This window comes from Zingiber officinale, chromosome 5A (genome assembly GCF_018446385.1).
Source record: "Zingiber officinale cultivar Zhangliang chromosome 5A, Zo_v1.1, whole genome shotgun sequence".
NCBI lineage: Eukaryota > Viridiplantae > Streptophyta > Magnoliopsida > Zingiberales > Zingiberaceae > Zingiber > Zingiber officinale.
The window spans coordinates 99,837,818-99,863,714 of record NC_055994.1 but is presented as its reverse complement, the minus strand read 5'-3'; the positions used below and the strand labels follow the sequence as shown (position 1 = coordinate 99,863,714).

Below are 25,897 nucleotides of genomic sequence, written 5' to 3'. Positions count from 1 at the left end.
ATGGTAGCCATATTCTAAGGGCATTAAGGTACAGAATTAGATAAAATGCACATTTTACAATAAAAATTGAAATGTAACATGTAACATATGATGTCATCATGATATGAAGAAACTAAACTAAGCCCAAGATTTACATGTAGCATATAAAGTTATCATGATACGAAGAATGAAGAATCATAGCATAACTATACGTACATCCAAAATTTACATACCACCTACAAAGTTCTCCCGATAAAAGAGTAAGAGAAAACTTAGCATAACTCAAATCCAAAGCCTAACTATTCCATCATGGTATTCAAACATTCGAAACTTATAGATCTTACAAGGTTATCAAACATGATTACTTTTATAGCATACTACTCCCTACAAATTCGAAACTAACATATGCTTACAAAGTTATCAAACATCAGTAATTTCCATATCATGTTAAACTCTAAGGATCCGAAGCTAACATGAAATCTATAAACATTATCATGATAAGATATTAAGATGTAAGAAGAAACATAAACATAACCCTAATCCTATAATCCAAAATTTACCTTTATCATATTAAAGTATCATAATAATAAGTAAGAAGAAACATGAACATAAAATTAAACCTAAATACAAGTATACAAATTCATAACATACGCTTAAGCATAGATTTAAACATAGTCCAACATAAACATAGCATGAACATACATCAACATAAGCATGGAAATCAACTAGAGCATCAAGAAATGGCTACTTGGATCCGAAACTTACCTCTATCATATGAACGTAAACACAAAAGTACGAAGTTAAATTTCCGAAAGCATACATATAGTATACTAAATTACCATGATGTGAAGCAAGAGTAAACACATGCATACTAAACTAAATCTCCGAAAACATACATATAGTTTACTAAATTACCATGATGTGAAGCAAGAGTAAACACAAGCATACTAAACTAAATTTCCGAAATCATACATATAACCTATAAGGTTTCCATGCTAGGAAATAAAAAGAACATGAGCACCACTAAACGTATTCCGAATGCTAACATGTAACCTATAAAAAGTCATCATGCTAGGAAATAAAGAACATGAGCACAACTAAATGTATTCCGAAATCCCACATGTAACCTATAAAATTATTATGCTAAGAAATAAAAAGAGTATGAGCACAATTAAATCCAATCCGAAACCTACATATAGCATATAAGCTTATCTTGATAAAAAAAAACAAGTAGAAACATAAACACCAATGCAACTATCTTAATTCCAAAACCTACCATGGTATTTAAACGTAAATGAATTTAAGGGAACTAATTAAAGCATAAGAAAGTATAGAACATGCAAAAATTCCTAACTTAAAGAATCACTCATAGAAACCATCTACCAAAATAATTGTGCCACTTCATGATAACTAACCTTCAAAACAAAAATTAACCACCTCTAAAAATCCGAACCACACATGACACAAAGAAATCCTATACTTGTTCAATTCTTTATCTTATGGTAACCCAATTCCTAAGAACCAACCTCACATACCCTCCAAAGGTATCACAATAAAGAGGATTTCATGACATGGAAACTCATAAATCCGACACTAACCCCTCATAGGGTTCTCCAAACATAATGATTTCATGACCTCCTAAAACCCTCAAACCGAACTACAAGAGAAACTACCCATGCATGAATTTAAGGAACTAATACAACATAGTATGAGAAGAACATGCCTTCAACTCCTTGCTGCTAGGCCTCTTTTTCTTCTTCTCCCCTTGTAGCTTGGAATGGTGGTGGCGGAGATTAGGGTCGGCGGTGGTGAGGTTAGGGGTTTGGGGGAGGTGGCGGAAAAGAATACAAAAATAAGAGTAAGGCTTCCCTAAGGGTGTATATATATCTTGGTGGCGCTAAGTCTATCACATAATTAATTTCATACCAATCTTTCCACGATTAGATAATTAAGTATTTGGAAACAAAAATCACAATTAAACATTTTACCAAGTCATGAATGAGTCTTTTTAATTTATACCTTAAATAAATTTGCTACATAACATATATATGTATGTTTTCTTTATATGCCTTATCCTTTCCCAATCTAATTTGTACAAGATAAATATGACATTCGGATCTATATATATATATAAAATTTATATCCACACGTCATATAAATTTTAAACTTGCCAAATCCTTTACACACTAAGTCATGTATAAATTTATTTCCAACTCTACTTTATTCGAGAATCAAATAATTCATTATCATATATTTTAATTCCTATCCGTGCCTAAATTAGTCTTGTCATATATTTATTTCCAATTCTACCTTAGCCGAGACTTCTAGATTAGGCACCTTATATTTGGTATCAAATAACTTTATATATATATATATATATATATATATATATATATATTGGTTCCCGACTTCCCCTTATCATTTGAAAGGTTCATGTATTTATTTTATACACATCAAGTTGCACAAATTTATAATTTATATTACCAGACATTTAATTTTTATAAATTTTATGCATATTTAAGTCATGCAATTTATTTAAGTTCGGATATACTATAACTTATTTGATTAAACATAATTAAAACTAGCCACTTAAATTAAAACTCCATTCTAATTAAATCTGAACTAATTAAAGAAATATTTTTAATTAAAGCAATTGGTTTAGGACATTACATCTACCCTCTCATATTCCTCATTTTTCACTCCGACATGTCAATTTAAATCACCTTCTATTAAAATCATTTCATTTGACGGAATGTTTTGTAATACTTCATCTAAGTTATCCAAAAAAACTTTGATTTGATAGCTTCATCTAATCCTACTTGCAGTGCATATATGCTAATTATGTTCATAGTTTCTTTCGTCACTATTATTTTAAGGGTTATAATTCGATCTTTTTTTCTAACTACTCCTACAACTTCATCCTTTAACGAACTATCTACAACAAACCCACTTCATTTCTTGCTTTACTTTTTCCTATGTACCATAACTTAAAACCCGAGTTCTCTATCATCTTTATCTTCTCGCCTACCCATTTTGTCTCTTGTACATACAAAATACTAATTCTTCTAATCATCGTATCTACTACCTCCATTGATTTACGAGTGAGGGTTTCTATATTCCATATTCCAAATCTTAGACTATTAGTTTTCATATCATATTTGTTCTTATCCAACCTATAGTGTGAGAACTCTTTCTTATTTAACACTACACCCAAGTTCTCATGGAGATGTAGCGGTCCTTGCCGATACGTTACAGTCGGACCATGTAGCGCAAACTCTTGCATATTTAACACTACACTCGAGTTTTGGGGATGTAGCGGTCCTTGTCAAGACGTTACAGTCGGACCCTGCAACGTGTTCCTTTCGGGGAACAATCTAGCATTAGCACAATAGTTTAATAGATCTATTCTTGAACATTTGTCATAGTTTTAACGCTGGTTGACAACTTCATGCAACCCTCCTCCTTTATCCGGGCTTGGGAACGGCCATGACTGGTTCGTCATGGGCGGAGTTTTTTCTAAGCAACCAAAGGAAATTAGTATATTTGGCAAGCAACTGCAGGATCCTTGGTTTCACCATTTCATTAACTATGAAACTGATTTCATATGCATCTGATAGTGTATAAAAGCAAACATATGTCACAGTGTATAATACCACAGGGAAGAACTAAAGCATCCTTAAAAAAACAGATAAAGTCCAACTTATTTTTAGAAGAGTAGAATTTCTAGTTTCTTTTAACTGAGTCACTAAGAATACAGAATTTGTGCTGCATAAAGCTTAATATCATCCTTAGTTTTTTGCTTCCTCTCCATGAACTTTAAATATGGTGCTAATATTACATCACAGGATTCATTTTACAATTGTATTTGAACTGATATATATCTTAACAATTATAAATGTAAAAGAATATTCTAGTCAGAAATACAATGCAACATAAAAAGCACATTTGAATTGCACAAACAAGTATAGCTAAGGAAAATACTCAGATATGAACCTGAAAATGCAGTTTAAACGTACAAGTATGATGAAATCTTTTGTCTTCCAATTTTCATTGTCAATCTCTCTATCTGCACTATCTCCACGATTTGCACTGTGGAAGAGTAAAACTATCCAAATGTCAAAAACACATCAAATGTGGTTATGTTCTATTGTCAGCGACTCAAATTTACCTACTCCCTATAACAAATCGTGCTACCACACCTTTTTCTAATTCCAATTTTTTCATTGCTGCACCTGAGAACATATAGAATAAGATACTCAGAACTGGAAATATCTAAACTTAGCAGAAATCAGCAATTTAACATCCTAAAATCTTGATGAATTCTCTGAAATAGTCTTGAACGTTCTGTTCATTAGGAGGAATGAAAGAAGAATTCATACTTCATGTAAAATCCTTTTACGGACTGTTTCTACACTAATACTATCCAAGACAATAATGCCAACAATAATCAAACTATGACTGGATATGATTAAAGAATTTATGACAGGTTATACATTTCATCAATTCAATGAAGAGGTATAGAAAGAATAGAGAAGATTGTACTGCAAGTCTGCACCAGTTGAAAGCCATGACTTTCGAACTGCATCCCTATGTTTTTTCCGTTCAAATCCTGTAGCTATTCCTATAACAACCAGAAGTCTTTTCTTTGAAAAAGTCCCGTTGGTCTCTGAAGAGTACTCTCCAACAAACCCTTTGTGTCTTGCCGCAGCAAGCTCCATCTCTAGAGCCGCTAGTTTTTTGTGTTGTTGCCTAAACAGCAAAAAAAAAAAACATCTTAAGCCACCCTTTATCCCTGCTACCCAAGAGAGAGACTCCAATCAACGAAAAAGGAATCTGAAAGCCAGTCACCTGCAGTCTACCAACTTCAGCGTCTCATCAACTAATATAGCAGATTTTCCTTAAAATTTGTCGCACTTCAGCTCAAACGGAATACGATAGTGGGAAAATTTGAAAACGACAATGCTATTCACTTTACAGAAGTTGATGAAGATTCACAAAACAAAACCTAAAAAGAACTTGGCCAATCCTTCGATCCAGTTCCTCAATGAGATAACTGTTGGAAATGGGGAGAGTGGGGATGTGGGAACATGGCCCTCGCTCCCCACTACTTATAATGGAAAAGTCCATTATGCCCCTAGTTTATTTCCCTATATAAAGGGGGTGCGTCCAAGGATCATTCGTGGGTTGTAGACGAGAGTAAGCGAGGAGAATATTCAAGGCGGTGGGATTTGGTCTGCGGAATCGTGGAGGGCTTTCCGATCCTGTGATCGCTCTTCCGATAGCGAGTTTTCGCCATTGCCGATTGCGGATCTGCGGGAGATCGCTGTAAGTTTTTATCGCTTTAATTTTATTCGTTTTTCATGCATTTAGAATTATCTACATTGGTATCAAAGCTGTATTAGTTCTAAATGCATGATAAATTCCTAAATCCTTATCTCTGCATTGAATCAAAATTATGGCTTGGTTCTGTTCGTTTTTGTTGGGTGAAATCATGACTGAGTCGTGATCAGTGATTATCATCGCTGCCCTGAACGGAGTTTGTCTTCGTCTAGTTTTACCGTAGTCGAGTGAAATCGTGACACCGTATGCCTCGAGGAACATCCACGGAGTTTGTCTCCGATGATGGATGGTGGCAATGATCCAAGTCCGGCGACAACATCAAGGTTGGCTGGCGGAGTGCTCATGGACACCTCTGCGACCCGTGTTCGTCGCGGGCAAGGTGGCGTGCACAGCGTGCACGACGTGCGCAGCGTGCATGCAGAAGATTGAGGTGGCCTCTTGCAATTTCTGCCCAGCATTTGTCGCTCTAAGGCTGGCTGTTGCTAGTGAGACGGCATGCGGCATGGTCGGCGTGCGGTCTGCAGCGTGCAGCGTGCAACGTGGAATCGTGCAACAAAGAAAAATGGAAAAGATAAATATCAAGTTTCTGTTTTGACTTTTTCAAATTAAAAACGAACTGTGATATGTTCACAGAATGAGGTGGAAGGAAATAGGATTAAGTTTTTTTTAAAAAAAAAAACAAAAGATTGCATGAAATAATTTAAAATTTCTCATTAATTCATGCATGGTTTAAATGCGTACATGCATGCTTAGTTATTTTTATTTAATGCAATTAATTTTATTTGCATGCGTTAATTAATTGAAAATTGCTTTCAATTAATTCACCATTTATGATAAATGGTCTAGAGTAATTTTGGTTCATTTAGATCCGGTTCAGGTTTAAATCATTAGTTGGTTTAACCGAACCAATTTGATCCAAACCCGAAATCAATTTGGGTTGATTAATTGGACTTGGGCCAAATATACTCATATGACCAGATTTGTTCTAATGGGTCAGATTTGATCAAAACAATTAAATTTGTTCTAATTGGTCGGACTTAAACCAATGGGCATTGGTTTGATCAAACGGACCTGAGTTTGATCAATAAGTCTGAAATTAGTATAAATGGACTTAGAATAAAAGTAACAAAACATAGGTATAAAAATCCTTGTCCAATTAGATTAGTTATAATTAAGGACAATGGACCTAGCTTAGGATTTGGATTCCTAATCAACCGATCCAATGGGTCAGCCGACCTAAACTCCTAAAAATCGAGAAGATTTGTTTTTCTTGATTTATTATGTTGGTACTATGCCTGTATAAATTGAAATAAGCCGATTTTGTACTAGTTAGTCGGTTTTGTACTGACTTATTTATTTTCAATTTTTCAGATGGCTAATCGTGATTTACGATTAAGGAGCTTGATTTCGACCCTGTTCAAGGACTTGGATGGCTTATTGGTCGGCTCGATCAGTTGTTCTGGAACTCGAACGAGAAGAATTTCCAGTCCAATACACACACAGAACATTTGCTCTAGTCTATTCACTGTCGGAAAACCTTAGGCAAATAGCATTCCAACTTTGGGATGATTATGATGGGCACATCTTGTATTCAGAGATGTGCAGACAGTTACTTCATCTCTATTGGGGTCCTGAAGATCCAGAGGAGGATCCAGATGAATCTGAAGAGCATTCAGAAGATCCTCCAGAGGAGGATCCAGAAGAATCTGAAGAGCATTCAGAATATCCTGAAGATCTAGATGAATCTGAAGAGGATCTGGGAGAGTGTGTGGGATCCAATTGAAAATCTTGAAGTTGTCCTGCCTGAGATTACGCCAAATGAGTCTAGGCTGAGAGGGATTATTTTGGCCACTGCACTAGTGTCTGTCCTAGTGGGAGTGGTAGTTACCTATTTAGTTTACTAAAGTTCTGTTATTGTTACTGTCGTTCTATATGAACAATATGTTAGTCCATTTCATTCATGTCAGTTAGTTATAAGTTAACAATTTGCAGCATAATTTTATGTTAATGATGTGTTCATTTATTTATGTTGTTTGCTTGACATGATGCATGATTAGTTCATGAAGTATTAAATGATTAGTTCATTTAATTAAAAAAAACATGATATATTAAATGATTAGTTCATTTAATTAAAGAATTCATGATATTATAAATGATTAGTTCATTTGTTGGGATGTATGTAATAGAATTGATTAATATTAATTTGATTGGTCATACGGATGATGAGTGAAAACATAGTTGTCACTTGATTTTGTAAACCAACTCAAAGTAATATTAAGTCAATCATAAATTGCATACATATAATATACACTGAATACTAAATAATGTGTTTATTTATGATAGATTATGGCAACCAAAAACATAATAGCTGAACTCAACAAAGGTGAAAAACTTAATGGGGATAACTATAAGATCTGGCACCTCAGGATACAGTATGTACTTGAGGAACAAGAAGTTCTAGAGACTGTAAATCAGGTTATGGAAGTACCTGTAGATGGTCCCACTACACAACACAAACGAGATCTTGATGCCTATAAGGCATGGAAGAAAAAGGACTCCACTGCAAAGGGTATATTGATTAGTTCAATGGTAGATGACCTAGCTTTTGAGTATGAGTCATATCTTACGGCTCATGCAGTCTGGGTAGCCCTTAAAGAAAAATACAGTGGAGTAAGTCTGAGTAAGCTTCGACAGCTGACAATCAACTTTGACAGCTGCAAAAAGCGTCCGAATGTATCAATGGTTCAACACCTCAGGGAGATGTCGAACATGATTCGGGAGCTTAAAGCTACTGGTCATGAGTTGACTGATGAACAACAGGTTCAAACAGTTATTCGTTCACTTCGAGATTCTTGGGAGACCATGAAGCAGACCTTAACTCACAGTGAGAGTATCAAGACTTTCACTGACGTCTCACGCCATGTAGAATTGGAGGCGGAGAGAGTTGAATCCGCAAGGATTTCTGGACAAGCCTATGTGGTTGTAGGTTCTGCTCGATCATATGGATCCAAGAAAAAGAAATGGTTCAAGAAAGGGAAGGGAAAGAAGAGGGAAGTTGTTGTTGTGGGGCAAGGCCCAATCAAGAAGATAGTAAAGAAGACTGGAAAGAAACCTAAAAACAAGTTGACTTGTTTTAACTGTGGCAAAAAGGGTCACTTTGCTCAGGAGTACACTGAGCCGAAAAAGGTAAATCCAAGTGTCTTCTTTTCAAGAGCATTTTGTTGCTAGTTTAGTGTTGTTAGCTGATTCTTATCCTTTGTGGATTATAGATTCGGGAGCAACCAACCATGTAGCTCGGGAACGAGTTACATTTGTTGAGTACCGTCGGGTACCAGCTGGCAACAAGTGGATCTATGTGGGAAACAATGCAAGATTTGAAATCAAAAGAGTCGGCACTTGCAAACTCAACCTCCGTGGTGGTAGATTTTTGTTTCTACATGATGTCCTATATGCTCTTGAAATTTGACGGAATCTTGTTTCCGTTACGTGTCTTCTTGATTTAGGGTATTGTATTAATTTTTACAGTCGATCTGTTGAACTTAAGATTGACTCAGTGTCAATCGGATATGGTTTTTTAACAAATGGTTTTATAGTTCTTGATATAGAACCAGATGTCAATTATGCTATTGATGGTTGTTTTTCAAACATTGCTTTAACTAGTGATGCAGATATAATTGATGAGGTTTGGCATGCTAGATTAGGACAAATAGGACAAAAACGTATGAATCGGTTAGCTAGAGAGGGTCTATTGGGCACTCGGGCTAAGATTCAATTGTCTATATGTGAGCATTGTCTTGCTGGAAAAGCAACTAGGAAACCATTTGGTAAGGCTATTAGATCTGAATCAACATTGCAGTTAATTCATTCGGATATTTGTGGTCTGATGAATGTAAAGGCTAGACCTGGAGCTTCCTATTTCATTACATTTATTGATGATTTCTCTAGGTTCGGTCATGTGTATTTGATTTCTCACAAATCTAAAGCATTTGATTGCTTCATTCGTTATACGAAGAAGTTGAGAATCAAACGGAACGTAAAGTTAAGACTTTACGCACTGACCGTGGAGGGGAGTATTTGTCTGATATGTTCAAGACAATATGTAATGATAGAGGGATTATTAGACAGCTGACAATCCCTGGAACTTCACAGTAAAATGGGGTAGCTGAAAGAAGAAATAGGACTCTTCTTGAAATGGTTAGGTCTATGATGGCGCAAGCTAATTTGCCAATCTCTTATTGGGGGGATGCATTATTAACTGCAGCCTATATACTTAACAAAGTGCCTTCAAAGTCAGTTCCATCTACCCCATATGAACTTTGGACGGGCAGAAAACCATATTTGAGTAATCTGAGACCCTGGGGTCAGCTACTTATGTTCATGATAGTTCTCACAAGTATGGAAAACTAGGGCCTAGAGGTAAGAAATGTATCTTTATAAGATATCATAAGACCTCCAAAAGTTATGTTTTCATAGGTGAGCAACTAGATGGAACCATCTCCGAAATAGACTCGAGAGATGCGACTTTTCTAGAAACAGAATTCCCAATCAGAGGTGATATTGATAAAAATGTTCCTCTATTTGAGGAGGATGAGATATTATCAACAAGAGAGGTGTCAAAAGGGATACCTGAGTCTAATCAACCGAGAGAGGTGTCAAAAAGGATACCTGAGTCTAGTCAATCGAGTGGGAGTGATATACCGAGTCATGAGTTGACCTCTCAATAGCCCAACTTACGGAGAAGTGTTCGTAAGATCAAACCTAAGAAGAGGTTTGATATTGAGAATGAGGCATTGGTTACACTTCCAATTGACGATGACAAACCTCAATTCATTGAGGAAGCATTGGGATGTAGAGCTAGAGAAAAATGGGAAGCTGCAATGGTTAAAGAGATGGAGTCCATGATTCAAAATCATGTTTGGGACTTAGTCGATCTTCCTCCAGGTCGAAGGGCTATTGGGAATAAGTGGATTCTCAAAATAAAGAGGAAAGCAGATGGATCGATTAACAAATACAAAACTCGTTTAGTTGCAAAATGATATACCCAAATGGAGGGTATTGACTTTGAAGAGACATTTTCTCCCGTAGTGAAATTTGTATCAATAAGAGTTATTTTGGCCTTTGTGGCACATTATGACTTGGAATTACATCAAATGGATGTAAAAACCACTTTCCTTAATGGTGATCTTGACGAAGAAATCTATATGGTTCAGCCAGAAGGTTTCATTGCTGAAGGCCAAGAGCAAAAAGTATGTAGACTTAGAAAGTCTATATATGGGCTAAAGCAGGCGTCAAGACAATGGAACATAAGATTTAACGAAGTCGTTTTATCTTATGGTTTCGAGATGATCAATGAGGATCATTGTGTTTTCCTGAAAAGGAAAAAAGGAAAGTATGTCATTTTATCATTATATATTGATGATATGCTGATAACTGGAAATGACATAGGATATGTGAATGAAGTCAAGAAGTGGTTGTCATCACAATTTGATACAACAGATATGGGAGAAGCTGAATACATCTTAGGAGTGAAGATCGTCCTAAAAGACTTTTGGGTCTGTCACAAGAGTCTTATATAAATAAGATGTTACATCATTTCAGCATGTCTAATTGCAACATAGAACATACACATTGTGAACGGTACTGTTTTGAGCAAGAGTATGTGTTCTAAAACTCCAGAGGAAATAGCTGAGATGAATAAAAAATCATATGCCAGTGCTATTGGTAGTTTGATGTATACTATGTTGTGTACATGTCCCGATGTCAGCTATGTTGTGGGCTTGGTTAGTTGCTTCCAGTCAAACCCAGGACCGAGACACTGGAAGGTAGAAAAAAGGATATTCAGATATCTGAAGGCGACAACAGATTATTGTCTCGATTTTCAAGGATCAGATATGAGTCTAAAAGGTTATTCAGATGCAGATTGGGCTGGAGACCTGGATGATAGAAAATCCACATCAGGCTATGCATTCTTGCTGAATGTTGGCGCCATCTCCTGGAACAGCAAGAAATAAGCTTGTGTAGCTTTGTCGACTATGGAAGCTGAATATGTGGCATGTTCAGAAGCTGTGCAAGAAGCATTCTGGTTGAGAAAGTTTCTGAAGCATCTGAAAATTGCTGAGGATAGTGGGAGTACAGTAACTGTCTACTGTGTCAGTCAAGCTGCAATAGCTTTTTCTAAGGATCTCAAATATCATAGCAAAGGCAAGCATATAGAAATTAAATATAATTTTGTAAGTGATATTGTGGCTAAAAGAAAAGTCATTCTTGAGTATGTCCCTGCACGTGTTATGCTTGCAGATCCTTTTACTAAGCCAATGACTAAAGAGTCATTTAAAGAACATGTAAAGTCTTTGGGACTTCGTAGAATGTAACAATATTGGAATAGCAATCAGACTTTGTGTTATGATTGTGTCATTTGCCATAATTTATTCAGTGTATATGTTGTATTTGTTACATTCATATAAGATCTTGGTGAGCATGTTGGCAGGTGGAGATTGGTCCACTCACATGGACAATCATCTCTGTTTGTTAAGTACAAATAGGGGTAAGACCGTTACTTATGGAATAGCTTATGTAGCTGAAATTAGAGACAGATCCATAAGTTGAGGTCGCCTTGATAATTGTGTCAAGATGAGATCATTTATGTGTTAATAATGATCAAACTAAATGAACCCACCATTTACTGAACCTGTTGAAAGCCAGATTAGAATTCATATGTTGAATTTAGGATTAGACATTAGGTATGTCTAGATCAAAATCTGTACGATGTTAAATTTGAAGACAACATGCGCTCTTTTTAGTAAAGAGAATAATATCGTAGCATGTGATTCATACTACATGCGCTATTGTGACAATAAAGGTAGTAGGAGAATGAATCTCTGTTTCTCTACTATGTGAGACCTTTGAAATTATATGTTAATCTCAATTTTTTGCCTTAGTGACTATTTAGCTATTTACTTGAAGTTTAATCAGTGTCTGCTACTTTAGCGTGTCTCCTATGGCTATGGATGATTCGGTCTATGGAGCATAACTAGGAAAACGACTGATTAAAATGAATAGATTCTAGCTAAAAAGGAAGATTAAATATATTTACATCTTTTGATGTTATTCATTGGTCGACCCATTTCTGTTATGTATAGAAATGAATGTGAATATTGGATATGGAACATGCTGTTGACATAATGGTCATTATAAGGGATTAGAGATGTTCATATCGATGTAAATGAAAATTATTTAATCTGGGTAAATAGCAAGACATGGATATCTCCAAGATAATGGTTGTGTGTCACTTGAAGATTGGATGGATCCTGGATAAAGGCTATGTGGCACCAGGAAAGTGGCTATGTGTCATGCAGAGTGTGTCTCTAATTTATATGAGCAGCTAAGTAAAGTGTAACAACTTTCTTAGCATTGATTGCTCAAGGAGCGGCTAAGTCAAGGTGTAACAATCTTCTTAGCAACTATCGCTCAGTGTGCTTGCTGTCGCACGAATCATTTTCTCTAAGTATGGATTGGATGTTCTCATATGATCTATGTGGCCAAACTCTCTAATAATCTATGTGACTTATTAAGTCTTTGTGACTTACCTGAATGAACAAGTCTTAGTGACTTATCTTGGACGAGTGGGAGATGTTGGAAATGGGGAGAGTGGGGATGTGGGAACATGACCCTCGTTCCCCACTACTCATAATTGAAAAGTCCACTATGCTCCTGATTTATTTCCCTATATAAAGGGGATGCGTCCAATGATCATTCGTGGGTTGGAGACGAAAGTAAGCGAGGAGAATATTCAAGGCGGTGGGATTTGGTTTGTAGAATCGTGGAGGGCTTTCCGATCCTGTGATCGCTCTTCCTACAGCGAGTTTTCGTCATTGCCGATTGTGGATCCGCGGGAGATCGTTGTAAGTTTTTATCGCTTTAATTTTATTCGTTTTTCATGCATTTAGAATTATCTACAATAACCCCTTCTCTGTGAGTCCTGTCATAGGCTGGATAAAAAAAAATGGTTCAACGTCACCATTTCTGGCTGCCAATAAACGCCAAAACAAAAAAACAAAAAAAAACATTCAATTAAAAAGAATTAAAAAAACAAAAAAGAATCAAGGAGAAAATGCATCGAATGTAAAGGAACGGATCGAGAAGGTACAGACCGGCCGGCAACATAGAAGGAAGCCATGGTGGCGATCATTGTGAGGATGACGGCGGATATCCGGGAGTTGGGCAGTGGGCGGGAACCAGATCCCCGGATCTGCATCGCCTCTTCTGCTGCCGCCGCCGCCGCCGCCGCCGCCGCCCGACCCCTGCTCTAACCTCGTCTTCTTCTTTTTCTTCTACTCCGCTGCGAATCAACGCGATTTTGAGGCTCGTTTTACGTTTTTCTCAACGTAAAATTTTTAAAAATGCAAAAATGCGAACTTTCAACGTTTTCACTTTAGCAGGATAAAATTTTTAAAAATATTAAATTTCAGGGAGATTTATAAATATAATATTATATTAGATTAAAAATATAATATAATATCATATTTAGATATATAAATGATTATTCAGATAATAGTAAAGCTATTTTGATAAAGTTAAAGTTATTTTAATTAAATGTGATAAGTTTGATTAAGTTAGAATAATACAGCTCCGGAATAAAGCTATTCTCATCCGAGAAATCATCAGACCTTTGAATTTTATTTTTAATATAATTATGAAAATTGGACCTAATATAAATTCTAATAAACGCAAATTCAGTTTTTTGAAAAAAAAAATACAAATTCAATTCATAATATGCATAAATTACAAAATCGACGATAAAATGTGTCGAAGAGCCACAGCGGCAGCCAATCTTTCCCCAAATCCAATTCGATTTCCTCGTCGCCTGTGAAATATATCCAATTACGGTCGCATCGACGCAACAATGTCCGCCGGTCTTCTCTCCCGATCCATCACGCATCCTATCGCCTTCTCCTTATCACTTCGCCTTTCTCCCGTTATCCGCCCGCCTGCTGTCCAAACCCTAACGCCCTCGCTGAGGAATAGGCGGCGCCGCCGGAGGGACGGGCTTATGACGGCCGCTTCCGCGTCGTTCTCTGCTTCTGCGACGGAAGAGGATGAGGAATGGCTCAAGAAGCTTCCAGACAAAAAAAAACCGCTCTACGCCCACAGCCTCCCCTGCATCGAGGCCTGGCTCAGGAAGTTGGGTTTCCGCCAGAGCCTAGACGAACGGGCTGTATGGCTAGTCGAGAAGACCGGCTGGCACGCTCAGCTCTCCCTCGACGTCACCGATCTCTACATTAGGTTAGTACTTCGATGAATTCTTTTTTTCTTCATCGCTGCTCTTCGCTAGTAGTGCTACTAGTGATTCCAACGGAGATATATCCTGTTTGAATATTTAACTTGATCCCTCTGTTTGCTAAATGAAGTTTTTTTTTCCCTACCTTGATCACATTTGGCTGCATAATTTATGTGGCTCATTCTTTATGCAATCGGATAACTGTATTGGTTGATGATACAAAACCAGAGTGGTATTCTTTCTTCTAAAATAACCAGATCATATTTCTTCTGGAATAATGAAGTGGTTTTGATTAAAATGTTTTGCATCAACCATATTTATAAAATGGCACACTAATGATTTCAACGGGGAACCTGGTGCTGTAGCTTGTGTTGTGGGATTTGGTAGAAGTATAATAGACTAAACAAATGGGCAAATAGTACTGATAGCTGGAATAGTTTTCCCCCCTAGAGTTTCATGGTTCGAGTGTTAAAATAGATATAACCCTAGGAGTTGAGATATGAAGGTAATCTAGTGTAAAAATCAGTCTTTTATAATGTGGTGTCTTGATAAAATACTAAATTCCATGACAGTGGAATGGAGTTGATCTTTTGAAATTGCAATAGGAGTTTTCATTTTATAAGCTATGTCATAGTGAGTTTTTGGTTGCTTATATGGATTTTACTCCACCATTAAACTATGCACAATATTATATCACTAGCAAAATCCAATTTCTTATTGGTTTAAATCATGTTAACTAGATTTTATTAATTCAAATCACCTATGCAGAGTTTATTGCTCATCTTTGAATATATTCATACAAACTAAATCTATTTTATCTCCTTATATAGATGCTAATTAAACTACTTCAAGATTGTAGTATTTCTTGAACTTTTCTTTTCTAATAATCTTACAAAATTCCATCTATAATATGGAGTAGCAGGATTGATTTGTAACGCCACTCTTCTAAACTGCATAATTCTCTCAAACATCTAAAAAGAGTGTGATTCATCTAACAATTGGATCGGCATGTGAATTCAATTTGACAATTTGTAGAGCAGGATCTTCACATAGCTTGGTGGTTGCAAATTCTTGTCCAATCCCCTCCCAATTTATTTCCTTCGAATCAAGTAAACAAGTTCTGGTGAACAACCTCCATATTTAATTGAAAATTTTATGAGCATAGCCAATTTCTTTTTGAATGAGAGTTACAAATAGCTTATGTGTCCTACCAATGAAAATAATGTTTTTTCCTATTTGATATAAAAAGGAGGTTAATCTCTTTCTTGTTTATGCAAGGGTCTGACTATTGTTATTGACAAATCAATTACCAAATAGGTGGTAAGTTGAGGTATTACTTTGGGATGAATTTGATCGCTCATACATGCGATGCTGATTCCCATGAATTTTGTTGCTTTATTCAATCTTAGGTATATGATTAAGTCACACGGGGGAGAAAGTCTACTTTTTATCAGGTGTCTTCATGGAATTTTTGCACTTGCACTAAGTTGACAATGTGTCTTCCACTGCAATTATAAGTCCTAATTTTGAGCAAATAAAGTGGACTCGCTTTAGACCAAAAACTTTGTGGAGCTATTTCTCTTTGAGTTGAATGCCAAAAAAGTTATGTTTGCATGCTTTGATTCCTCCTACATCTTCACTTTCATATGTTCTCTTTATCTCTCCTTTGGGTATCTTTCGTTTTGTCAATCCAACAGTAGAGCCATCCAAATCATAGCCCAGTAAATATTCACGAGGATAAACATCTTTCCCTTGCATGGTGTGATAATTTTATTCCCTTCTCAGTCTCTGTTTAATGATAATCAGATCCTGCAATCTATTCCTTCCTACACTGAAAAATCCAACTAAAATTAACTGTACCATTCCATATTTCATCTCAGGTATCTGAAAAATGGGCCAGGAAATCTCGAGAAGGATATCGAGAGAAGATTTAGTTATGCTTTGAGTCGGGAGGATATCGAAAATGCTATACTTGGCGGACCTTGAAATACATGGAGATGCCAAGTTTAGCCACTGATGGATTAGTTTGCAACTTAGATTAGTTCTAGATGATCAACTGTATACGCTGTATTGTAAGTTGGCATGAGACTTTGTAGCATTTTCAATTATTGTTATTGGCTCCACATTGTCTGATTGTATGCCTAATAACTACTATGTAATTGGCTTAAACCCTATACGTTTAATGTACATCATCACCAACAAAGAGTATCTGAAGCACAAAATGGAATACATATATCATTTAGGTTCATTTTAATATAATTTAATACAACAACAACTAAGCATTTTCCTACTACGTGGAGTCGGCTGTATGAATCCTTTTACACCATTGAATTCTATCTCCTATTATATCATCATCTATATTTAAATAAATTTTATCTTATTTTATTGTTGCTAATCAAGTCTTTTTTGGTCTTCCTCTTTTTCGTTTATTATGTATGTTTATCATAATTTCACATCGTTTAACTGAAGTAGGTTTATCATTGTTTATCAACTCTTTGTTTGGATGCTATTTTACTTGATGTCTTAGTGCAAAGCACTGATTCTTTGCATCTGTTCTGAGTCTTCTCACATTGAACATTGAGGGAATTCTGATTATGACGCGCACATTCTCTGGCGCATTAGCAGTTTAGTGCTTACTGTAATGCTTTTGTTTTTCTATTTAAAATAAAAAAAAAATTGTTTGATAGAATTTGTTGTTTGATAAATTGTTTTTTAGAATTACGCTATTAAATGTATTGTATCAGTCAAAATAGGGGGGAAAGTTAAGAGAACCCCTTGGTTTAAAAAATCCTAAACAAACGTCCCTCTTTATAAATGTATCCAAAAAGACCAGTGCACTTTGCTGAACCGCATAAGAAAGTTTGTTTTTATATTAACCTTTCAAGTATCCAACTTTCATAATTATTAAAAACGTATATCACATCCCCGATATATCCCTCTCCAGCCTTTCACCCCTCTGAAAAAAATTATTACTTTAAATTTATATTGTTAAATTTATATTGTTAAATTTAGATGTGAGGGTATGAAGAGATCTAGAGAATTTTAAATTCTTGCAAGTCTTCTTAAGGTATCATTAAGACCAATGAAATTTAAATTTTGTAAAGGTTTGATAAAATTTATTACAAATTCATTATAATGTCTAAGATAATGATTTTCACTGATTAACATTATTAATGAATTTTTTATAACTATTCTTGTTCAAAAAAAAAAAATATCAAACTTTTGATTTTAGAATGGCATGGGTTTATCAATTAATTTTGTTGATAAAAATAATTGATAGATCTAGATAATTTTGAATCACTTCAAATCATGTAAATCTCTTTAACGTGTTTATGTCATCAAACCTGAATTCAACAACATAAATTAAAAGGAGTAAATTTTTAAACTTGTAAGTTATAAATTTATTATAAGACCTAGAATAATAATAATACTTACAAATTAACACCATCAATTCCTTCTGATTTTAAAAATATTAACTTTTTAAATTTTTGAATAATGTAGATATATACATCAATTTCAGAATCAATGTAATTGTGTAAGTTTATCATGTCCTCGTGTGCGTATATATATATATATATAATATTAAAAATAAAAAATAATAATTATAGAAAAATGATGAAAAAAAATTTTTTAGTCGGACTAGTTATTTTGATTGATCGCATTATTTAGATTCAGATTTTAATTTTCAGATTGAGTTTGAATTCAGAGATAATATTTTTGTTTCGATGCTATCCGAATTCGTCCCTTTAAAAATTAGTTACGAAGAACAGGTAAGAACTATTATACTGAGAGTTTCTTGCGGTTCGGTAAAATACCGAAAAGGTAAATTCGCGACCTACCCGACCCGGACCGCCACGTGCCTAAGCGGCGGCAAACCCTCCGTGACGTTCCGCGGTGCCGCCGCATCCTCCGCCTGCCTTTTCCCACGCGAGTGGGCCCCGCTACCGTAGGTTTCCGGGAAACATCTCCCTGTTGCGTGCGCGTGCCCTCAAGTCTCAGCCCAAAGTGCCTGCATATTTTTATTGGAGCATTTCAATTTGCCCCTGTGTTTATTGATTTTCTCATGTCACTTTAAAAGTCTTTTGGAAAAATTTATAATTATCTTTCTAAATTTATAATAGTCAAAGCTGATTTTGTTTCTCTCATGAATCCTTCCTAGGTCATTTCCATAAAATCGAACCATCCAATGATTAGGAGATGAAATATAGTTTTTCCTTAGATGCACGTGCCCGCTTATCTTAAGAGACCTGTTTTTTTCACCTCCTTAATATTTTTCTCTCTCCGATCCCATCTTAAAATTTACTCTTATACTTTTTTATCAATTTTATGATTTTAGCAATCAGCGTTAAAAAAAATCAAAACAAACAAAAGATTATTTTTTTAATATTTTTATTATACGTTTGTATTTTTTTAATAGTTGATTATATATATGAAATTAATACAAAATAATATACAATTTAAAATTAAATCAAAATAAAAACAAAATTGATTAAATCTAAAATAAAAATAAAAATTATATATATAAAAATTTAATGAAAAATCATAAATAAAATTGTTTAATAAAAAATTTAAAAAAAAAAAGGTATAAAGGTCATTAGAAATGAGAGGTACTGTAAAGTAGGGAGAAACAATTAGAGTCGGATCCTCTGTCCTTAATTTTTTCTGTTCCCGTGTCTCATTCTTCGCCTCCAGCCCACCATCGACGCCCTTCGGTTGTTGCCCCAATCATGACTATATCCTAGGGGGAAGGTGAACACAGGGGGGTCGCCACCGGCGCGATCGGCGCTGGAATCTAGCTGAATTTGAATAGGGACTCAGATTGACGGGGGAGGAAAATCTGTTTACATCCGGTCAGATTTCGACGTCGATTGCACTGGTGGTGACTCCCTGCGTTTGCCTTTCCCCTATGATATAGTTTTGATCAAAACGACGATCGGAGGGCGCTGGCGATGGCCTGAGGCGACCAATGGAATACAGGAATAGGTGATATTGGGGACAGAGGATTCGATCTCTTGTAATCTTTTTATTTTTTAATAGTAGATTTTAGGAATTATTAGTTGTAAAAATTTTAAAAGTCTAAAAACTATATATCAAAATAAAAATTATGGAAAATAAAAAAATGATGAAAAACCAAAAAAATTGATTAAAAATTTAAAACTAAAGAAAAAAGTAAATAAAATAAAAAAAATAAAGTTAAGGAGTTATAATAAAACAATTTGTTATTTTAAAAAAAGAGGTAAAAAACTCATTTAAAAGAGGGGAGAGAGAGAGGGGGGAGGTGTTACGAGAGGGGTGGGAAAACAATTTACTTATCTTAATTAGGTAAACAAGTAAAAGGGCATCCTTAAATATTATTCTATATAAATAAATTTATATATATATATATATACACGATGTTGTTAAAATATGGACATGCACATGCGTACTTGTCCGCGACCCACATATGCAACCCACGTAATTTGGTTTTTTTTATTATTTTTTTACCATCCTCGACGCATTCTCCTCTCTCAACGCGTTCTCCTCTCTCATCTGTGCGTGCCAGCCTTGCCTCCTCGCCTCTGGCCGGTCGACCGCCACCCACCGGTCACCCCGACTCCTCGCCTCCGGCAGCCCACCTGCCGGCCACCAGCCGACCACCCATCGACAACCGGAATCCCGGCCGAAATCTAGCCGCGATTGCGGTCGCTTTCGTGGTGGCCAGATCGCGGCTAGATTTGGCCGGATTCCGGTTGAAATCTGGCTGCGAACCGGCACGGGTTTAGCAGCGACCGGATTCCGGCCGCGATCGCGTCGGATTCCAGTCGCGATCGCGTCGGATTCCAGCCGCGATCGGCCTGATTCCGGCTGTGATCAAGCTTCGACATGATTTCTATCGTGCCAGATTCCGGTGAGATCGCGGCTGAATTTCGGCGCGGTCGTGGCCGGAATCCGGCGCGACTATATCCCCTCGCCGCCGAGAATTCCTCTCAGCTCGACGATGGGCAGGCGACTCTCAACTCAGCGGTGGGCAGGCGGCAGCAGCTGGAATCTATGCCGCGATCCCCGACAGGTTCACCCCCTGGCCTATAGAGTGGGTGGGTCCAGGTGGCCGGAGGCCGCCAGCGATGGGCAGGCCGATCGACGGCGGGGCGCAAGGAGGCGCGAGGGTGGCTAGCGCCAGGAGGCGCGGTGGCGAGAACGAAGGAAAATCGAAAGAGAAAAAGCTTTCATTAAAATAAAAAAATGACGTGGACTTTAGTCCGCAGTAATCCGTAAAATAGGGTTCGTAGCATAACAATTCTCTCTCTCTATATATATATATATATATATATATATATATATATATCCCCAAATGTATGACACATATCTAGAACAATAGATTGTTTCAGTCCAAAGGGACTATCAAGTAAAACATGAACTTGACATTGAATCATGTAAAGCTATGATGCGAATAGGAGAAAATTATTTAGGAGATGTAGCAAGAGCTGCATGGGAATCATATAAACAAAAATTTCCAGAAGACATTGCTAGAATAGCAGCCCAAGGAAATAATATACTAAATTTTTGTTATATTATACATCGCCTGTTAACAGCAAAGATGCTAATACAGGCTTAGACCTAAGACAAAGAGAAGCAATGAGAGACTTAGATCAATTACAGCTTCTAAGTTGGAATTGGATCAAACAATTTTGTAATGATTTTTTGGCCCTAACAGCAATCTCAGGGGATTATTGTAATCCTGAATTAGGAGAAAGATTGTTTAGTAAATTACCAGGAGATTTAGGAAAAGAAATCCATAAAGCATGGGTAGATATGAAAATACCTCCACAATATGATAATATAGGAATAAGAATACAATACATTATAGCAGTACTGAAAGAAAAATGTACTTACATACAAATACAAAATAACTTAAAAACCAACATTACGGTTTTTGTAGTCAAATTTATACTCCACAACAATATGGAGCTAATCAGCATAAACAAAATAAAAGAAAAGGAAAACAACCTCATAAACCTAATATACAAACGCGACATAAAGGAAAATCAAAGAAAACATATTTTGTCATAAAAAGTAATGAACGGAAACCCTACCTAAATAAAGACAAACAAGTAAGAAAATATAAACCTAAGAAACCATATGCAAACCCCATCACATGTTTCGCTTATCACGAATCAGGACATCTTTCTTCAGCATGTCCTACAAAGAAAAACCTTTACACAAGAGAGGCACAGTTAATAAATAGTACAAACATGGATTTAGTAGAAATCCAACCAGATGTTTCAGACACATCTTCAATATACTCAATAGTCTCAATTGACGACATAGAAGAAATCTCATCACCCTCAGACTATACCTTAATAAACTCTTTCTTACAACCACCAAGATGTAATTTCACTATAGATACATTACAAGAGGATTTAAATGACTTAGAAGAACAATGGGATGAGATATATCAGCCATTTGATATGATGCTCAGACAGATATTATCACTTGCTTTAGATACATATTCTGACTCCCCACATCAATGGACTTTAAAATCAGGAACCATTAATGTACCTTGTTTTCTCTGTGGTTATTATCCTTCTATAGACAAAAGAGGAAGGTATACTTTGTGTAAACAACAATGTTGTACAATTTGCCTAGAGCAAAATTTTGGTATTTCTATACTAACATTTATAAGTTCAGGACCCCCGAGAAATCTACTTCTTGAGACAAGAATTGCAGCCTTAGAAACTAGACTTAACAACCTAGAAGATGAAATAAATTTAATCAGGCCAAAAGACCAGCCACATAAGATACATCAAGTAGACAAAGGTAAAGAAATAATAGTCACTGAATCTCAACAAAACTTAGACATGGTATTTATTAAAACACCCAGTGTTTGTAATATCGGCCGTACAATGGACATTCGTGTCCGCTATTTGGTCAATATTCATGGTCATGAATTTACACTTCATGCCTTTCTAGATAGTGGAGCTACTAACTCCACGATTGATGAAAAAACCCTTCTAGCAGTTCTGCCCTCTTCCTTCATCAAGACTACTACTCATCCAATGATAAGCACTCAGTTTGATGGTCAAACCCTAACCAGTACGAAGTTTGTTAAAAATATACACCTCCGTTTTTATAATAACTATGACACTTTTAGTCCACCCCTATCACTATATAAACTCTGGATAAAACCATTACTACACTCAGATATTCACTTAATACTAGGACTCAATTTTCTTGTCCAACCCGACCGTGCTCTCCTGTTGACTAAGAATTATGCTCTTTTTCTCTCTACCCCTATTGTATCCCCTGTTGTCTCTGACTATTTAGCATCAGTACAAAAATATGGAGGTACTCCTCAAAATATCCCTGCCTCATCAGCACTACCTCCACCTAAAGTAGTACCTCCCAAAACACATAGTCAAACAATTTGTAATTGCAAAAACCAAAATACGTATAAAGGCTCCTGCCTAATACACCAACAACCCATTTATAACTTAACTTTCCAATAATTTCAAGAGGATAACATTTTTGATAACTTATTAGATGAGGACCTTTTTAATTCTCTAGAAATACCAAAAGACTTTTTAGCACAAAAAACATTAATCCAGTTTATTTCAAAACAAGAAAATCTAGACGATATAATTTCTAGATTAGAAAAGCTAGAAATCATAGGAGACAACCCCACTAAATATTGGGATAGAGATAAAATATATTGCCACTTATCAATAATAAACCCAGACTTAACTATAAAAGCACAAGAATTGCAATATACAAATTGGGAAGCCGAAAATGTAAAAATCACATTCAACAATTATTAAAACTTGGGGTTATCCAACGTTCTACTTCTAGACATAGAAGCCCTGCCTTTCATAGTAAACAAATGATCTGAACAAAAAAGAGGGCAATCCTGAATGGTTTTCAATAAAAGGCTTAATGATAACTGCCAAGAGGATGGATATAAAATCCCAGACAAAGAGCAACTACTAAATAAAATACAAGACTCAAAGTGGTATTCTAAGTTTGACATGAAATCTGGGTTTTGGCAAGTAAAAATGCATCCAGACTCAGTAGAATGGATAGCTTTCTCCTGTCCAGAAGGACATTTTGAATGGCTAGTAATGTCTTTTGGTTTAAAAGTAGCACCACAAATATTCCAAAGAAAAATGGATAATATATTTAGAAACCTATCCAATTGTACATGTGTATATATAGACGATGTATTAGTTTTTGTTCTAAAACAAAAGAAGAACATTATGCACATTTACATATTCTTTTTAACCTATTTGAAACCCATGGATTAATTATTTCTAGAAGTAAAATGAAGCTAGCTGTAAATCACATTGAATTCCTAGGAGCCGAAATTGGACAAGGGAAAATAACACTGCAACCACATATTACTACTAAAATCCAAAATTTTCCTGATAAAATGGAAGATGCAAAAACTTAGATCATTTTTAGGTCTTTTAAACTATGCTAGGCAATATCTAAAAGATATTGGAAAAATCAGTGGACCTTTGTACAATAAAACATCACAAAGAGGACAAAAATATTTTAACCAACAAGATATAGACCTGGTTAGACAGATAAAAAATATGATAAAAAACTTGTCTGAATTAACACTACCTCTTTATACAGACTATCTGATTATAGAAACAGATGGTTGTGAAACAGGATGGGGAGACGCTCTTTATAGAAAATCCAACAAATATGATCCTAAGAATACAGAAGCACTATGCAGGTATGCTTCAGGCCAATACAAAGAAAAGGGTCAACTGACTTCTTTAGACTATGAAATTTTAGCTGTAATTTATTGCCTTGATGCTTTCAGACTTTTTATTTGCAGCAAAAGAGAAATCACAGTCAGAACAGATTGTGAAGCTATTGTAAAATATAGCCAACAAACCAAAGGCCTTCGAAAATGCCTTAGTACAAAAATATGGTTAAAATTTACAGACACTATTATTAACAAGAGATTAACCATCCAATGAGAACACATAAAGAGGAGTAACAATTCTTTGACAGATACATTAACTCGATTATTACACTAAAACTTTGACATTAGTCTTGCAGACATGGATACACAAAAGAAAGTCAACACTTTTACAATGAAAACTATGAGATTCGGGAATCAAGAACTTCAACAATTTATCCGTTATGAAGAACAATTTCATTTTCCAGCCAGAGAAAAATTAGACCACATACAAACATGTCTTTTAGACAACATATGGAACATTCCCACCATCCCTGGAGGAACAAAATACAAGATAGCCATAATCAATGTTGTGGCTAATTACTTCCAAACAACAATACAAAAACCAGTTGGGAAAAAGTTCTCTTGTTATGTAGTTTACTCAGGTTCCCAAGCAGGAGTATATTATGACCGAGAAGAAGTTACAATTGCTATTCAAGGATGTGCAACTCCCTCATTTCGAGGTTTCTACTCACTAGAAGATGCTTTTGATTATGCCAGAACAGTCACTGGACCCAATTTCTTTATCAGTACTTTACTAAAAACAGGGGGCAAATCATCTATGGAAATAGATCAGGCAGAAAAAGCCCATGAAAAACCTGAAAAAAATATATGCACAGGCTATTACAACCTTTTCAAATACTGCACGGCCTAAGGTTCATAGGCCAAATTATTTAACATTAGGACAATTAAGAACTGCTGCAGCTGCTATCTCCAGACAAATAAATTCGGAAGCAGTTCTGCTGGGTCTACCCACCACTATTTCAGATGAGATCTCCATATACATAAGGCGTCTTACAGAAGACTCTACTTTCCAAACCTTTACGGAACTATGTGAAGCCTTAAAAATATTATATCAAGAACAAGTCCCAAAGGGGATGACAATCATATATGAAGGAGAAAACAACCCCAAATTGAAATGCAACAAAAGAACCAAAGCCTGTGAAACTTCAGAAAAATATGGATGTCAATGTCATCTCCTATATGCTTTCTGAAAGGTACATATAGACATAGACACATATGAACCACCAACAATTAAAGGAAGAGTCATTACTCCATTCCTTTTAACGGACTATGGTTTGCTTTACAAACTATGGGTACATGACCCTGACTCTCTCTAGGACTTTCCAAAGAAACTTGGACAAATCATAGCTATTGCCCTAGAAGAGGAAGAAACATTTGTTATCTGCACGTTTGAAAGTTCACCCCCATAATGGGTAGGTCTAAAAATTGAGTCTGGTAGACACCTTATCAAAATAGATATTGATGACCTCAATGGTCGGCAACCAGAATTTGATGATTATACTTCTGATTTTGATATCGATTGGGAAGCTTTCTCACCATTACCAGACCAA

General features: G+C 35.8%; 1 protein-coding gene and 1 long non-coding RNA gene across 4 annotated transcripts in view; one reads left to right on the top strand and one right to left on the bottom strand.

Moving 5' to 3' along the window:
• LOC121981219 overlaps window positions 1–13,748 on the bottom strand; it is a 35,149-nt gene extending 21,401 nt beyond the window's left edge. For 2 of the 3 annotated variants that reach the window (XR_006111777.1, XR_006111776.1), the window contains exons 1-4: window positions 4,828–5,044; window positions 4,522–4,728; window positions 4,148–4,211; window positions 3,996–4,068 (exon numbers count right to left, since the gene is read on the bottom strand). This is a non-coding gene — a long non-coding RNA (uncharacterized LOC121981219). Of the gene's footprint in view, window positions 1–3,995; window positions 4,069–4,147; window positions 4,212–4,521; window positions 4,729–4,827; window positions 5,045–13,469 lie in introns of those variants that run through there. The other variant, XR_006111775.1, reaches the window with a different exon arrangement.
• Window positions 13,749–14,115: 367 nt separating this feature from the next.
• On the top strand, window positions 14,116–16,799 carry LOC121981218. Its single transcript, XM_042533631.1, has 2 exons — window positions 14,116–14,601; window positions 16,477–16,799. Exons 1-2 carry the CDS (start codon window positions 14,222–14,224, stop codon window positions 16,580–16,582), a joined length of 486 nt encoding a protein of 161 aa, XP_042389565.1. The 5' UTR covers window positions 14,116–14,221; the 3' UTR covers window positions 16,583–16,799.
• The last annotated feature ends 9,098 nt before the right edge of the window (window positions 16,800–25,897 follow it).

Bases quoted from the DNA above. Each gene is read 5' to 3' on its own strand.
- LOC121981218 (XM_042533631.1), top strand. From the start codon at position 14,222: ATGTCCGCCGGTCTTCTCTCCCGATCCATCACGCATCCTATCGCCTTC. The intron at 14,602-16,476 runs GTTAGTACTTCG...ATTTCATCTCAG, and splicing joins GTCACCGATCTCTACATTAG to GTATCTGAAAAATGGGCCAG.